Source organism: Durio zibethinus, chromosome 14, assembly GCF_047325235.1.
Source record: "Durio zibethinus cultivar Kanyao isolate XHJ-2024 chromosome 14, ASM4732523v1, whole genome shotgun sequence".
In the NCBI taxonomy this organism is placed as follows: domain Eukaryota; kingdom Viridiplantae; phylum Streptophyta; class Magnoliopsida; order Malvales; family Malvaceae; genus Durio; species Durio zibethinus.
Window position 1 is genome coordinate 1,301,918 of NC_143175.1, and position 17,218 is coordinate 1,319,135.

General features: G+C 31.7%; 4 protein-coding genes across 5 annotated transcripts; all 4 read left to right on the top strand.

Annotated features, from left to right (window-relative positions):
• The first annotated feature begins 222 nt into the window (after positions 1-222).
• LOC111294609 (uncharacterized) lies at positions 223-1,745 on the top strand. The gene has a single exon (XM_022888035.2). It carries the CDS (start codon positions 655-657, stop codon positions 1,645-1,647), a length of 993 nt encoding a protein of 330 aa, XP_022743770.2. The 5' UTR covers positions 223-654; the 3' UTR covers positions 1,648-1,745.
• Positions 1,746-4,919: 3,174 nt separating this feature from the next.
• Positions 4,920-6,243, top strand: LOC111294202 (DNA damage-repair/toleration protein DRT102-like). The gene has a single exon (XM_022887432.2). It carries the CDS (start codon positions 5,108-5,110, stop codon positions 6,035-6,037), a length of 930 nt encoding a protein of 309 aa, XP_022743167.2. The 5' UTR covers positions 4,920-5,107; the 3' UTR covers positions 6,038-6,243.
• Positions 6,244-7,214: 971 nt separating this feature from the next.
• On the top strand, positions 7,215-10,101 carry LOC111295109 (uncharacterized). Its single transcript, XM_022888483.2, has 3 exons — positions 7,215-7,395; positions 8,679-9,049; positions 9,144-10,101. Exons 2-3 carry the CDS (start codon positions 8,690-8,692, stop codon positions 9,810-9,812), a joined length of 1,029 nt encoding a protein of 342 aa, XP_022744218.1. The 5' UTR covers positions 7,215-7,395; positions 8,679-8,689; the 3' UTR covers positions 9,813-10,101.
• Positions 10,102-14,131: 4,030 nt separating this feature from the next.
• LOC111294507 (uncharacterized) lies at positions 14,132-15,988 on the top strand. 2 transcript variants are annotated; one of them, XM_089743090.1, is made up of 3 exons: positions 14,132-14,401; positions 14,606-14,683; positions 14,769-15,988. In XM_089743090.1, the coding sequence occupies exon 3, from the start codon at positions 14,846-14,848 to the stop codon at positions 15,746-15,748; it is 903 nt and encodes a 300-aa protein (XP_089599216.1). In that variant the 5' UTR covers positions 14,132-14,401; positions 14,606-14,683; positions 14,769-14,845; the 3' UTR covers positions 15,749-15,988. The 2 variants fall into 2 exon arrangements, with proteins under 2 accessions (XP_089599216.1, XP_022743592.1); XM_022887857.2 differs by lacking the exon at positions 14,132-14,401 and having other exon boundaries at positions 14,430-14,683.
• The last annotated feature ends 1,230 nt before the right edge of the window (positions 15,989-17,218 follow it).

Genomic DNA, 17,218 nt, shown 5'->3' on the forward strand with positions numbered 1-17,218 from the left:
GAGATGGCAAGAAAAGAAAGTATAATAAAGCGGCCTTGAACCTTTAAAAGTATAGAAATAAATAACCAATCCATTATTGGTTGAATGATAAAAAGAGTATGTTTTTAAAAGCCATGAATTCATTAAACTTGATATATAAAAACTTATTTAACTCGGTCCAATATATATATATATATATATATATATATATATATATAGAGAGAGAGAGAGAGAGAGAGAGAGAGAGAGAGAGAGTGGGGATAAAGTTGAAGAACCGTTCGCCCCTCAAAAAAATTCAAAGTTGCGTCTATATTGTGACTGACTGGGAGAGTACTCGGTGCAAACCAGCTAATGAGGGAGAGGTTGAGAAAGACATATAACGAAGACACAGTCTCTGTCTGTGGCGCAATTCAAGGAGGGCAAATTGAACTTTAAGGTAGCTTCGCAACTGCTCCTGATGATTGTGCTATTCCCTCACCCCCACACCTCTTCAAAAGCTTTAACTTTGCACCCAAAAACTACCCCAAAACTTGAAAGACTTGATTATTGATTAACCAGTTGCTTATACAAAGCCTCCATGGTCCCTGAATATTGTTCACTCCCATCTCATCACAATCACCTTCTCTAATCTCTCTCTTTGTCTCTGTTTCGGTGGTTTGATAAAGAACAGAAACCATGATTCCAGCATGCTTCAGCCATGCTAACACACTATCAAGCGGCTCTGAAGTGCCTCAAAACCTCATCACCAGCATTTACCAAACTCAACTTTACAACTCGCCCACTTATCTCACACTTACATGGTCAAAAACCCACTTCTCCCACTCCTTAACAATCTATGCTGCTGATTCCTTCTCCATCACCATTTCCCTTTACCCATCAACCTTCTCGTTCTTCAGAAACCGACCAGGCTCAAAATCCATCTTTTTAGCCCACCATCATTACCAAAGAATCAAGCTATACTGGGACTTTACCAGGGCTGACTTAGCTGAAAACTCAGCTGAGCCAGAGTCTGGTTTTTATATTGCCATTTCATGCAATGCCAGGCTAGAATTCTTCCTTGGTGATCTCCAGGATGAACTGACTAGGCGTTCTGGGTTGGTCATGGATCGCCAAGTACTCCCAGAGCCAACACTATTGTCCAGGAGAGAACATGTGTTTGGACGCAAGAGTTACATTTCAAGGGCTAAGTTCTTGGGGTCCAAACATGAAATAGGCATAGAATGTAGTGGAGGTGTTCTCAAGGTAAAAGTTGATGGTGAAACAAACCTTGTTATAAAAAGATTGGCATGGAAATTTAGAGGGAATGAAAGAATTTATGTTAATGGAACTGAAGTAGAATTTTTCTGGGATGTGTTCAATTGGGTCAACAGTGAAAATAATAGTAATAGCAATGGCCATGGTGTGTTTATTTTTCAAGTTGGTGATGGTGGTGTATGGCCCGAAATGGTAGGGCCAGAGAAGCGATTGATGAGGAAGAGCTTGTCATCGTTAGCAGGACCGAGACCGATGCTACCGACAACTTTATCCCCGTCTCCACCTTGTTCAAGTGTGCTGCAATGGGCAGAAGAGAGCAGTGATGGTGGAAGAAGCTCATGCTCTTCATCTACTAGGTCATATGGGAGCAATGGGGGATTCTCTTTGTTGTTGTATGCTTGGAAGAAGGATTGAATTGAAAATTCTGCTATGTTAAATTGTGAAAATTGATTGATTTTTATGTGAGAAAATATTTGAATTTGAAGATTATATATTCTCCATGGTTTGTGATACATATACTAGTAATAAATAACATTCTATATTATCTTTGTTGTAAATTCAGTCCATTTCTTATGACTATATATGTATAACCTTTATCAACTATTGATTTTTTTTTCTTGGAACATGAAGCAGGTTTCATTTACTTCAATTTACAAAATCAACATGAAGGTTTGGAACAAAAAAAAAAAAAAAAGAGAGAGAGAAAATGCAGCCCATTAAACAAGAAAATAAAAGATAAAAAGGATATGAAAATATAGAATCAACCTTTGCATATTTGGCACTGCCCATCAGGTGGACCATGGCTAATATTAACCATCAAATTTTGATAGTAACATTCTACCAAATTTTGGATTTCACTTCAAAAGAAAAATGTTCTGCTTCTATGAATTTGTTTCTTCTTTTGCTTTTATTTGTGTAAAATTGGAGGAGAATGTGTTTTTTTATTATCATGATCTGGAGGCAAGAGATCATCTGTTTTTAGCATGTCATAATTCTGAAGGTATTTGGAGGCAGATTCTGCAGACTCGTAATGTCCAAAGGGTGATGGGTGACTGGAATTGGCTGGTCAGGAAGTCACCTCAAGAGTTTAAGGCAGTAGATAAAGTGCATTAATCTCGCGTCAGATAAGTAGATAAAGTGCATTAATCTCATGTCAGATAAAAAAAGAATGATATATAAGTATTGATTCTGTACATCTCAATAACTGATTTTACTGATAGAGAACAATGCTCACGTGATAAATGATATTAGATCAACTCTTGACTCATCCGATTCCATGTCACGTGTCTCAGCCTAGAGTTAGGCAGGGTGAACCAGTCTGGCCACTTAACAAGATGCCAAGATATGACACAGTGGCAAAAAATTTGATCACGTCAAGCACTTCAAAGAGAAGTAGATAAGGTGACAAAGACATCACTAGGGGTGAGAGAATGTTACACCAAACATTCAAGGGAGTGAATAATGCGCATTAATCTTACATCAGAAAGAAAAAGTTATTGAATATATAAATATTTACATTGTACATCTTAATGAATCGATTTTGCAAGAAAAAAGTAATAACCACGCGACAAGTAAGCTTAGCCTTAATTTCAGTAATATTGGTTATTGTTTGGAATGCCTGCATCAGTCAGATGCGGGGAGAGAGGAATAGATGGAAGTATAATCTGAATTGAAGACAGTGTTCACAGCATCAGGTTTGCCATAAGATTCAAGAAGCTGATCCTGTTAACAGTTGGTCTGTAGCAGTTTATCTGCTTCTTTGGGTAATGAAATTTCACTAATCCCAAAAAACGAAAAAAAAAAAAAAAGGAAGAGAAACCCATGAAAGATTTCATACAAATGAGATTTTTCTGAAGAGAAAATTCGATGCACTTTGGGTTCAACTCAAAGCAAAGTCAAATACTACAGAGACATTGGCGCATGCATGCTCATTGTCATTGCCCCACCATACGATTCCATCCATCCCCATATCCATCATCACGACCTAGGATTCTCGAATAAACCATCACTTCAAATCCCATACCAGAATTTGAAAATCCTTCTAGCTGTAAGTAGCTACTAGTTGCCTTTTTCTGCATAAACTATGGACCTTCTACGCCACAACATGAGGAATTGAGGAGCTCTTGTTCCTACTTTGCAAGCCATTGATATATCTATCCATAGATTATTGTACTCAATTGTTCTTGATGGCATTGTTAAACACTCTAATCATTACTGTTAAACACTCTAATCATTACAGATTCACAATGCTATGCTTTTGCCAACCATGGCAAGCTTTCTTTCTCTTTTCATTTTCTTTTTCCTTCCTTTGTCTAATTGATTTGATGATTAATGAAAGTTCTATGAGCATTTTACTCTATAATGAATGCATAATCTTATTCAAAAAACAAATCCAGATCTCACTTGCGAGTAAAAGACAATTTTGCCACATTAAACTTGAAGCAGATTTGTCTATATGCATGTGCTTATGTGTTGGCAAAGACCGGGAAGCTTAATGGCTGATGATTTTGTAATTCAGAAATTGCTCCCTACTTGTATTAATCTTTTTGTGATATAATTAATACAAAAACTAAGGGAAACAAGTTAAAAATTGATTGGATTACTATTTTTTAAAATCCGTACAATATTTTTACTTTTTATTTTAATAAACAAAATTCAAAATTTGTTAATCTTAATTAAAAAATAACTTGAAAATTTATTTGTAACTTAAACAAGCAAATGGATACTAAATTTTATAAACTATTTTATAGTAACAGTGATTTGTTGCTTCTTGAATAATAAAATTACAATTTATCTATAAAAAAAAACCCGAAGATCTGAACAATACTGCTACTGAAGAAGCAACCAGATCAAGTAGGAAAATATTTGCTCGACTATATTTTTGCTTACTATTTGCAGGCCTGAAGTGGCTTCTCCCCTTCCCATTTTGTGCCTTCAGGTCGAAGAAAAGTCCCTTCTAACTAGATTTAATAATTTAAAAAATAATATAATGATACTATATAAATAAAAAATATAAAAATAATATGATTTAAATTTTTTTAAAAATTATAAATAAATTTAATAAAATTATATTTTATATTTTTATATTAATATAAATTATAACATATGATATAAATATAATAATTTACATTATACAATAACATGAATTATCAAATTTACTTATAATTTTCAAAATATCCTCGTGGATGGCTAACTGCAGTTGTAAAGCATAACTACTTTCTCTACAGTAGCTAAGGCTTATAGACTTAATAGTGTACCATTAAGTTACAATCTTTCATAATAATCTTAACAATACTACTAACTCGAATTCATATAAGATGAGATCAATATATAATTAACATGATATCAATAATTTTGTAAGATGGAATAATGTACAAATATATAGTTTACGATGAATTATTTAAAGTTTAAATAATCTTAAATTATATTTATTTTAATTGATCCAAATAATCATATTTAAAAATAAATATTTAATAGATTTAAAATTCAATCTCAATGTTTATAATTTATATATCTATATCTATATTACAAATTATTTTGTAAAAAAATTATAATCATTTAAGTTTTGATTATTTTAAAATAAAATATTTTTTTTATTTAGAATATAGTATCGAATTTGGAAACATTTTAAGTTTAAATTATCTCAAATTATTATAGACGTAGATCTCTTTACAAAAATTTAGAAGTGACGTGACAAATCTATAAATAATTCATAATAAAATCAACATAGAAAATGACTTGCCATTTGCCATCTACGTTTCAACGTGTTTATCAAGAATTCCATTGATTCCCACTCTTAACAGCCACTTATTCCTCACTCCTTTGCTTTCTTCCTGAGCTCACTTCACTTCCTCTCTTCCCCCACCACAGCACCATGGCTGATTCCGCCACCACGCCTCCACCCCCTCTGAAAATTATCGCCGGAGCAGACTCCTTCGGAGCCGAGCTAAAAGACGCGATGTTATCCCACCTCCGCTCCCTCAACATCGAAGTCGAAGACCTCGGCACCACCTCTTACTACAACATCGGCGCCGAAGTTGGCCGCCGAGTGTCCTCCTCCACCACTTCCCCCGCCGTTGAAACCCGTGGCCTTCTCGCTTGTGGAACGGGCGTCGGAGTCGGGATCTTCGCCAACAAATTCCCCGGCGTGTTCGCCACCACATGTCTCACTCCGGACGAGGCCCGCAACAACCGCTCTATTAATAACTGCAACGTCTTGGCACTGTCCGGCATGTCAACATCTATAGATACCGCCAAGGAAATCGTCGACACGTGGCTCAACACCACTTTTAAATCGCCGTGTCCGGCCTCTAAGTCTCAGCCTTGGCCCGAGGAAATCTCGAAATTTTTCGATGAATCGATGACTGAGATGCCAAAAATCGGTACTTCTGAAAAAACCCAAGCTGAATCTTGTGCTATTTGTTGTTTGGTTAAGAACAGGGAGTTGAATCCAATCGATATAATCCCCGGTGGGTCGATGAAGATATTGAGAGAAAGTCCCACATCGGCTATTGTTAGATTCAAAGCTGGGAGCGTAGAGCCAGCCCATCACCATACTTTTGGGCATTGTTTGGTGGTGATGGAAGGGAAAAAAAGTGTTTGGAATCTGACTAAAAAGGAAAAATATGATTTGGATATTGGGGATTATTTGTTTACTCCAGCTGGGGATGTTCATAGAGTGAAATACTATGAAGATACTGAGTTTTTCATCAAATGGGATGGGAAGTGGGATATGTTCTTTGATGAAGATCTTGAGACTGCTAAAACCGCTGTTGAGAAAGAATTGGCTAATGGATCTGCTTGAAAGAATAGAGCTTTCCTTCTGCGATCTTTGATAGATGGATGTCATCTATTTCATGTTGTTCCTGTGTTTGATGCTAAAGTTTGTGTAGAAGGATGAGTTTGTATTGTTGTATAATACCCGAACTTGTTGTGTATGAACAATAAAGTTGATGGTTTTATACATCAAGATTGCTACATCAGTTATAAGTTACTGCCATTACTTGATTATTTCTGATGTTTGTTCTGCATTGGATCATATTTATGCTGTTTTGGTTGTTAAATTGTTACATGTTGATTCTCTGTTTTCTGCTATGTCCTCATAGAAGCTCTTCAATTCATTATATGGTGTCTCCTTTTCTTCCAAGCTGACAAAAGCAGACAATCAAGCTACTAAACAATTCACTGGACAGCACTTTCCATTCAAGGCATCCCAAAATCTCATATCCGAGCTATAGTTTACTTGTAAATTCAACTAAACTGATTACAATTCAGTTCACTATGCTATTTACAAAAACACACACACAAAAGATCCCAGAAACCATTAACAATCATGTCAGAAACATCAGTGTCTAAAGAAGACTTCACAGAGAGCCTTGGAGACTTCACCCAATCCACTGAACTCAAATCAGTGTCTGCAAAAAGAGCAGAAGCAGAAGCAGAAGCCATGGATAACACCAAAAAATGGGAACTTTTACCCTATTTCTTTTATGCTATAACAAGTAATAACATCTTTCTTTGATCAACCAAAAATTATATATAAAAAAAAAAGGGAGAGGGAAGGAATCTAGAGATGCTTAAAAGAGGAAGATTTGTCAGATAATTAAGACGTAGTAAAAAAATCAGTTGGAAGTGGAAAACTTAGAAAGTGTAGAAGAAATGAAAAAGGACCTAATGTTGGCTATGTGACATAATGGACCAACTAAAACCAAATTTTTATCTTCAGATTAACGGTACTAAAATATGAATCTTATTCAGTTTCAAAGATGTCTTTAGAATTAAACAAACATTTTATAATTTAATATATGTTTTACACTCAAATTTTTTTATTTTTTATCTCTTAAATTACCAAACAATTAAAGAAAATTATTTTTTTATATACTTTTCCCTCCTTATTTCCTTTTTTTTTTTTTTTTCCAAACATGACTTTAACAGCTCCACGTGGCATAATAGCTTGTTGCGTTCGAACGCAAAACCAAACGAGATTTGCATCGAGGTATTCCATTTCCTAGCCGCGTTTGGGATCAAAACGTCCATCAAAACACGCGTTTGGACAACCGCAAAAAAGTTCTCGTTTGCGATTCATCACGTTCTCAAAGCAAAATCTCTCTTCGGTTTTACCTCATGTATAAACAATAGGATTTGCATCCCATTTCGACCCAGGTATCAATTTCCTTTAATAGATTTTTCTCTTTTTTTCAATTCACCAAATTGATTTCGATTTTCTATTGTAATTAAAAGAAATCGGTTCCTTTGTGATTTTCATTTTTGGGTTTTTTTATTTTAATGCTTTGGGGTTAAGAGGTTTTGCTTATTTTATATTGATCTGCAATTTTTCTCACATGGTTCTGTTAGTTCTATGTTTGTTCTTTCATGGCTTGAACAATTTGACTTTATTATCTAATTATTAATATACTATATTAGGCCTTCAAGGATCTTCATAATGCATTTACAAAGAGCCTTTATAGAGAGCTTAGGATTGTAGTTTCTTCTTATCTTCAAGCTGTTGAGTGATTAGCATATACTCTTTTTTTTTTCCCTTGTTGTGTGTCTGTCTGTATCTATATCTCTCTGTCTGTCTGCATGTATGTATGAATGAGTGTGTATATTTATGTATGAATATTTAGTTGTATGTCTGTCTGCATGTATGTTAGAATGAGTGTATGTTTTTATGTATAAACGTGTGTTTATGTGTGTATATATGCATGTTTCTGCATGTATGTACGAATCTGTGTATGTGCATGCGTGTGTGATGTGTGATTTGTTATATACATATCATTCATATGTTTGTATTTATACGAGTGTTAATTTTTGCAAGAGTATCGAATCCAGTTCAACTCTTTTATCTGATGGTATATACACCTACTGTTGGGCCAAACACACATACACACACACACACATCTGCAAACCTACATGAAATCTCTCTCTCTCTGCTGCATCTTATTGGTAACTCTTGTATTTTGTTAACTGCAATGGAAGAATAAGTGGTGAACTGAAGTTTTATTTGCTTGAAAATACCATGCAGTTATATCAGAAAAAGAGAGTAATTCTGATGGGTTGACTCTTAACAAAGAGAAGAGAGTCCCAAATAGTAGTTCTTTTTTAGTCACAAAACAAAAAACAACTGTCACGTGCAAATGTGATTGACTGATATTAGTATGACTGTATTGACATGACTCTGGAATGTTGTTGGTTTGGACACTGTTATGTTTAGTTGGTTGATATGTGATTTTCTGATTAAGGAATAACTTTTTGTTGGGTTTGTTTTCTTTGAAATATGAACTTTGATGATCTTAACAGAAAGGGAAATGGTGTATATTTGGATGATTTTACCAGAGTTTCTCAGCTTCTGCGTTCTACTTCCCTTATGCCATTTTTTATTATTATTTTTGTATTTTTATTACCGGCAAGTTTAGAAGTGTTTTTTTTTTTTTTTTTTTGAATAGATTTGTTATAGATGAAGAATGCTAGAATTGTTACGACAGAGGTTCCTCGAGGTAAGAGTAATGACAAAACCAAGGCAGTATGGGACAGGAACTTAACAATGATATTCTGTGATCTTTGTATAAAGGAAAAAGATCATAATTGCAGGAGAGGAACTTATTTTAAAAAGGAAGGGTGGTCAAGGTTGGTTGCAAATTTTAACAAAGAAACTGGTAAAGAATATGAAAAGTCACAGCTGAAAAATAGGTGGGATCTATTGAAAAAAGAATGGAAGCTATGGAAGCAGCTCAAAGTGAATCATACCTGTTTGGGGTGGGATCCGAGAAAGAACAATATTGATACTTCAGAGGAATGGTGGGAAAAGAAGTTAAAGGTACATGATTGATGCTCATAACAAAAGGTTTATTGATCTTTTTTTCTAATTTCTCAATATATAAGGTCAATAATGCTCATGTTTAAATGCACAGCTCATGCCTGATGCTACAAAGTTCAAAAATGGTGGTATTGATCCAGAACTGGAAAACAAATTGGATTGGATGTTTCAGGGAATACCAGTCAATGATGACATAACTTTGGCACCAAAATTTGGTTTACCGTCGAGTGATGGAACTGATGATGATGAACCACCTAAAGTAGAAGTAGAGGTTGTTGCTGTAGAGGATATTCAAATGCCAAAAAAGGCAATGGATGAACATCTGAATGAGATAGATAACCATTACATGGAACAGAATCCTCAGCCTCAGTCTGAATCTGAACACCAGTCGGAGCCACCACTGCTGAAGAAGAGGTCCCCAGAGTCAGACTCTTCTCATCTCAACAAGGGTAAAGAGAAAGTACCAAAAATTGTTGGGACAGTTGCAAAACTGTCCAGGCAGATTGATAAATTGTGTAATGCAGCTGAGAGTATGAGCACGGCAACTTCAACCAAGTTGACTTTTGAGCCATACAACATTCCCGAAGCAGTTCGATTGCTGGATAACATGGAGGATGAAGTTCCAAAGAAGAGCCAATTATATTATTTTGCCACAAAACTGTTCCTTAACAAGGACAAACGGACGATGTTTATGTCATTATCGACTGAGACTAGAGCTTGGTGGCTTAGAATGGAGATGGAGGAGAGCTCCAAATTTGCTTAAAGCATTCCAAAAGCAACTGTGGATGCTGGAAGCAATAGCGTTGTATAGCTTTTATTTTAATGTACTCTGATCAAGTGATGATGATGAAGCTAGGAACTTAACTGATGGATGCATAGCATCCAGCTTAATTATCATCTAGGACCCCTTTTGTCTTTAGGTTTGTAAGGAATGGCTTTGTTTGGAGCATAATCATCCTTTTCTGTTTAGTTATTGGATGCTATAAATTGTAGAACACGGGGAATGTATGGGATTGTTTGAGGCCTCTAACAAAGGCTGGATTACACCCTAAGTCCAGAGAGCCTATCTTGGCTTCACCAAACTTGACCAATTTCTGTCAAGTTTGGTCCAATTGAACACCCATTTAAGCCCTTTATGGAATTTTATGCATTTATTTTCTGACCTTGAAATGTTAAATTTGTGGGGTTGAAAATGATGAAAAAAAAAAAGAAAAAAAAAAGAAGAAAAGCTAGCAAAGAGTTTGGAAGTATAATGATAATCTAAACTTTTTAGTGATAATGGCAAATCTTGATCACCACAAAACAAGAAAGGCAGATGATTTGCTTGTCTATAAAGATATCAAAAAAGAAAACAACAAAAAAGAGAATTTAAATTATATTATTGTGTTATATTAATAAAAACAATTAAATTATACAATGGATAATTAGTTTACCCTAATAAAAAAGGATCATCTCTAAACAATACAAAAACTCATAAATTATTTATATGATTTCTTTTTTCATGAAATATATATGATTACTTTGAATAAACCAGAGATTTTTAATTTTTTATGAAATTACACATACAATGAAACTTGAATCCAAATGAAATCGTAGTACAGTACTGTGAGAATGAATCTTTATCGTATTATAAGTGAAAATCGAACAAATCCTAAAACTCAAATCTCTTTCTTTATTTTTTGTTAAATTGTTTTATATTTATTAAAAAAAAAAAACTAAATTCAAACTATAAGAATTATTATGTTTACATTAAATTAAATTAATTTTAACATTTTTAGTTAATTTAAAGTCATTTTTTTATTATTTTTAACTTAAGATATTTGCTAACAACTTTATAGCTGATTAATCAAATATATCTTTGAAAAGTTTTTTAGAAGGTTAGCTGAGATAGTTTGTTAAGAGTCAAACAAAGAGAAAAGATTACCTAACAACTAGTTGTCACTAAAAACCCAATGATTAATTGACACATTAAAAGGCATAATGATCATAAAAACAACAAAATCCTTCAAAATCTTTTAGTTCCCTTCAAAAGGAAGCATTACATTTATTAAAATAAAATTAAAGAATAAGGATCGATATAACATTTGTTACATAAAAAAATCGTAATTTGATAATAAAAAAATGAGTTATAAATGTTTAGATTTGAATTATTAATTTTATTAAAAAATAATTAGATTAAACAATTAAATTTTAGGTCATGGATTTTAACATAGACAACCTTTATCCTCAAGTTTTATCATTATCATTATTAATCATATTAAAGATTCTGCATTATGTCCTAAGTACTTTAGTACTATAATGATTTATTATTACAATAAATAAAGTGACTAACTTTGCTTGTAATTTAATCTAAAGCAGTATTAATGACGGGTTATGGTCAAAGTATATGAATTAAAAGCAAAATTTTATGATTTAGAGGTACTTACATAATTCTTTTTAATAAAGTAAAAATTAGTACTAAGATTAAATTTTTTTTAATGAACTTTTTGACCCGATGATTGCGCCTATGCTAGTCCAATTATTAATCATGGCACATGCAATAAACTAAGGTTTGTACAAATAAAAATGCACATAAAGATTTGGTTAGGGTTTGTAATGGTGTCCCATGCTTGATAAAATTATTGCCCATAAGGCTACCTAAGTGATGGGGTCCTTTTATGTAAATGCTATATTTCATACCATAACCATGTCATGCTCTTTCTCAATTAAAATATTTAATTATATGTATATATATGAGTTTTTTTTTTATATTAGTAATATAATTTTTTAACTTCATTAGATTAAAATAATGTTTAATATTTTAAAATTTTAAAACTTCACTAACACTATATAAAATAATTTCTCATGTATTGCAATATTATTTATTTGTAATAAATTTTGTGATCGATCAAAAATTATGATAATTTTATTAAAAAATTCACATCATAAATCATGACTAAAATTTTTATATTGTAATCGAAAACTTATCCATATAATTAGTGATATTTTTTATAATTAAAAAACCCACAAAATAAAAATAAATTTAATTCATAAAAAAGGAAATAAAAAATTGTTATCACATTTAATTAATTTTTAATTAAAAGAAGAAAAAAAAGAACGGAAGGGAACGGGTTTTTTAGAGGCCCAATATGGAGGATACAAACAAAAAGAGGGCCCCGTTTGGGCTGTAAAGAATGCCAAAGAACCGTGATCAACGGCGCGTGAAATCACGTCTTTATAAAAACTCGAAATTTTAAAATATTTTAATTTTAAACAGAAAATTCAACCCACTTCTGGTTTTCTCACACGCCATAACTGAGCGTGGGCCACACTTTCCTTTTTTTTATTAATTTGAAAAATATTTCTTTCCTTTTCCCTCTGATATTACCATAGTCATTAAAAAATATCTCTTAAAAATAATAATTAAAAAGTGTGACAAAAAAGGAAAAATAAATTAAAAAGATTATTATTTCATAAATTATTGTTATTTTATAAATTATTTTAAAAATTTAAAATTTACAAACGAATGTATTTTATTATACTGATTTTTTAATTTAATGAGTATGTTTCAATCAATCATCTAATTTTATAGGTTTAATTTAAAATTTTCATTTACATATATTAGATAATTTTTCTTAAGAAAATACATGCATGGATCCACTTTATAAACTAAGATATTCAAGAAATTTTTAAAATTTGAAAAGTGAAAAAAAAAATTTTGAAGATAAATTTTTTTGGTTGAAAAATAAAAAAATTTAAAATAATTTTTTTTACTGGACATCCAAAATTTTCTCATAAACATATGTTTTATTTACAAAATTAATAAATTCATCGATAAAATTAATAAATTTATTAATACATTTTTTTTATATATTATAAATTAATATCTCTAAAAAACCATAAATTTGTCATTAATAAAATGTTTTCTTTTATAAATAGAATAAATTGTGAATAAAAAATAAAGCCAAAAAAATTTAGGCTAATAATTTTTGTAGGCTTCTTTTTGGATACAAAATTCAACCTACCAAAAAACACCTACTCATTTGGATTCCACAAACAAAAAAATCTACACATTTTAGGCAAAAGAAAAGGCCACAGAATATGATGATGAGGTCATTGTTGGTATCTAAAATTGGGTCTTTTGGTCTATAAATGTTTTTGTTTTTGTTTTTAAATATATATATATATAAAGAAAGTACAAAAATATTAAAATTTAAATTCATAATATTATTTTTTAAAAAATTTTAATAATTGGTTAACTTTTTAATTAAAAATTATGAAAAAAGTATATTTTTTATTTCTAACCAAAAAAAAAAAAACATAAACATAAACATGGTAATCATCAATCATGAAACTACATCATCATAACATGCTAATCATATCTTCGTGTTAAAGTATCAAAATCAAGCAGATTTTTTTTATTATATCCAAATTCATGCTTGCAACTAGAGAGGAATAAAAGTTGGTTTGAATCAATTAAATTGATCAAAATTAAATAATTTGATTAAATCAATTTAATTTATTTAATTTTGGTTATAATTAAAATTTTAAATTGATTAATTCAATCAATTTTTTATTTTTAAAATTGATAATTAAATTGATTGAATTAATTAAATTTTTAATAAATAAAAAAAGTTTAAGATAAATATTTTTATTTAATTTTTTATTATAAAATATTATTAAAATTATTAAATTTTTTAGTGATTTAATTTGAATGATTTTGAATTTAAATTTTATTGAATTAAATTTATGATTACATAATTATTTATAATAAAAAAATTTAATTATTTAATCGAACTGAAACGATTTGATTAGTTTGATTATAATTAATTATTTTAAAAAATTTTATTAATTTAATTATTTATTGAATGAAAATTAATTAAATTGATTATTAATTATTTCAAATTGATTTGACCGAATCGGTTAATTACTAACCCTTACTTGCAATTTTCATGTTTCGTTGGACCCTACTTTTTGAAACACTTTCTGTCCTTTTCTTTTTTTAATTCTCGAATTTCTTATTTACTTTTAGAAATACTCAATTTTATTTCTTTAGACTCAACATGTATTCTCCACAGTTCAATGAAACTTGTAAAAAACATCAAAGCAAAGCTACCTTAAATATTTTTGCTTAAATTTTGGTTTCACTATTAACATGCTAGCCAAGAAAAAGTTATAAGAGAGGGCTAAGAGAGATTCTTTTTATTTTCCTTAAATTTTTTGGCTTTTCTTTCTTTTCTCAGTGAAGAGTAATCTTTCAAAAACCAACCTTTTCCAGCAATTCCCAGTTGCTAAAATCCTTCACATTTTCATTTTCTTCAAAAAAAAAAAAAAAAAGAAGATAGTTTTTTTTCAAGCTGTCATTTTCTGGTGGTAAAATTTGTTTCTTGAAAAAAAAGTGTTGTAATTTATATTTGTAAATAGCAGAGAGTTTACAGTAAAAGAAACCTGATTTTTGTCTGCTTCTCTCTCTGTTGAAGTTTTTACTTACTTGAACTTGACCCCCACATTCTCTCAATATCTCTTTAAATTTTGAAGCTTTAGAAATTTTTGATGGCTGTTTTCAGTTGCCTGCAGAACAAATACACCACCGCAGATCAAAATCAAGCCTTCACAAGCGGTTTTCGAGGCAGTTTTGTAACTGGTCAGTTTAAGGTAAGGCTCTCTCTCTCTCTCACACTTCTTTACCATTTGTTTTTGCCATTCAAAGTCTAAGTCAGGTTTAATTATGTTTGTGTAGTTTTAGGTTGAAAAAGGTGGGCAGAAACGAGTTTGTGACATTGAATTTTAAGGAATTGCTGTTAGTTTATTAGAAAAATGAGAGATTTTCCATCTTGTTTTGGTGAAAATGGGGTGCAAGTTGCTGATTCTTCATTATCAAATACTAGTAAAAATGCACAGAATTTAGTTACTTGTGTTTATCAATGTCGAATCCGCGGTAGGTCTTGTTTAATAACTGTTTCTTGGAGCAAGAATTTGATGGGGCAAGGCTTAAGTGTATGTGTTGATGATTCTGCAAATCAATGTCTTTGTAAGGTTGATATAAAGCCCTGGTTGTTCTCTAAGAGAAAAGGGTCAAAGAGTTTAGAGGCATATTCTTGTAAAATAGACATATACTGGGACCTTTCTTCGGGGAAATTTGGATCTGGACCTGAACCTTTGGAAGGGTTTTATGTTGGTGTTGTTGCCAATAAGCAAATGGTCTTGCTTCTTGGGGACATGAGGAAAGAAGCTTATAAGAAGACTGGTGCAATTCCTGTTCCTACTACAGCCATTTTTGTGGCCAAGAAGGAGCATGTTTTTGGCAAGAGGGTATTTGGTACCAAGGCACAGTTTTGTGATAATGGTCAAATTCATGATCTGATAATCGCATGTGACATGATTGATGTGAACGACCCCTGCCTGATAATTCGCTTGGATGGAAAGGCTTTGATGCAAGTGAAGCGGCTAAGATGGAAGTTCCGAGGAAACCATACCATTTTGGTTGATGGAATGGCTGTAGAAGTTTACTGGGATGTGCATAATTGGCTCTTTGGAACATCACTTGGAAATGCTGTTTTTATGTTCAAGACATTCCTTGCTGCAGAAGAGAAGTTGTGGGTTAGCCAACCAATCCCTAATCCAACTTCGTTGCAATGGTCTTTCTCACAAAGATTTCAGGACTCCAAGTCACAGAATCTTGGCTTTTCACTGGTTTTGTATGCTTGGAAGAATGAGTAGAGAGATTGTGGAACTCTCTCAACTCTCAAGTGCTAACAAAAACCTTTAGCGAGTGGTGATCTTTATCTACTCTGTGATTACTTAATATAAACCTGATTAAAAATGGGTCCATTTGTTTTTTGTTCCTCTTCAGTTTTTACTCCCTTGAGTAACTTGAGCTATTAATGGATCAAAGACATTTTTTTTGTTTGTAATCAGTTGTATATCCTCAATAAATTCTTCAATGGATGGTTGTTCAAATCTTCTTCCAGCTGCAGTTGAGTTGTTTTAGCAGATGGCGAGTTATTGACTAGCTGATTTGAAATCTCCTCTAAGCATCACCATGTAAGTATGGCTTTCATTTTTTTTAGTTAACTCAGCTGAAATCAACATGAATTGGTTTAGTTCGTTTTTCGTTTCTTTCTTGTTGTAGCTTTTTATGCCGATTTTAAAATTCTTTTGATACTATAATTGTGCTGAGTTACTCTAAACGAATTCATGAAGGCTGAATAGATTACGAAGTATGGTACAAAAAATCTGCTCTGAATTTCACACAATGAAGGCTTTAAGCTTTTGAACTCCTTAGAGCAGTAGCCAAGCAGGCACCCTCCTCAGCATCTTGACTTTTTAAAATTTCCTTTGAACTCTGCAAATAATTGATTTGATTTTTCAGTTGATGTTCCATTGTCATATTCTTACAACTAGGAAATTAAGGTGATATGTTTTGTTTTTCTCATCTGTCAACATATTCAAATGTTTGGTTGTTTTGAACCCGAAACTTAATTCAATTAGTTCATGTAATCACTTTTAAAAGTGATATGTAATATGTTTAAGATTCAAATCTCTGCACTTACAATCACTTTTCATATATTCTCAAATTGTGTCTTCTTTTGTAAAAAAAAAAAAAAAAAAAAAGTTGGATTGATTAGGACTTCCTATCTCCTGCCTGCCATGCATAAAAGTTATTGCAAGTTATATAGCTCTGCAGGAGCATAAGGCTGCGGATCAATGGTCATCTTTCTCATGAGTAACCTGGTTCGATCCTAACTAGAGAATCAGCCATGTACCTTGATTTTTTTTTTTTGTAAGACGAATGATTTCACTTGCCATCAACGACTTCTCCAACTAGCAGCTTGTATCATTATATACCCAATGCAGCATATGTTTGTAAACTGACAACAATTTTGAGTTCTTAAAGTGTTAGAGGACACTTTAATAGCTCTATCTACTAGGGTTTTGATTTTTGTTACCGTAGAAATAACCAAATCATACGAATGATGTTCAAATCGCAACATTTAATAATAATTTTTTATAAAAAAAAATCATCATTAGCCCTACTTTTCTTATCAATTATAATTCATATTTGTAAGAAATATTTGTGAGTAAAATCAAATGGAGATTTTGGAGTGTTCTTAAGATCATTCCAAAAGAAATTAAGGTTAGACAAAATTTTAAAATACCCTTCACGAGATTATTAAAAAAATCATCGTT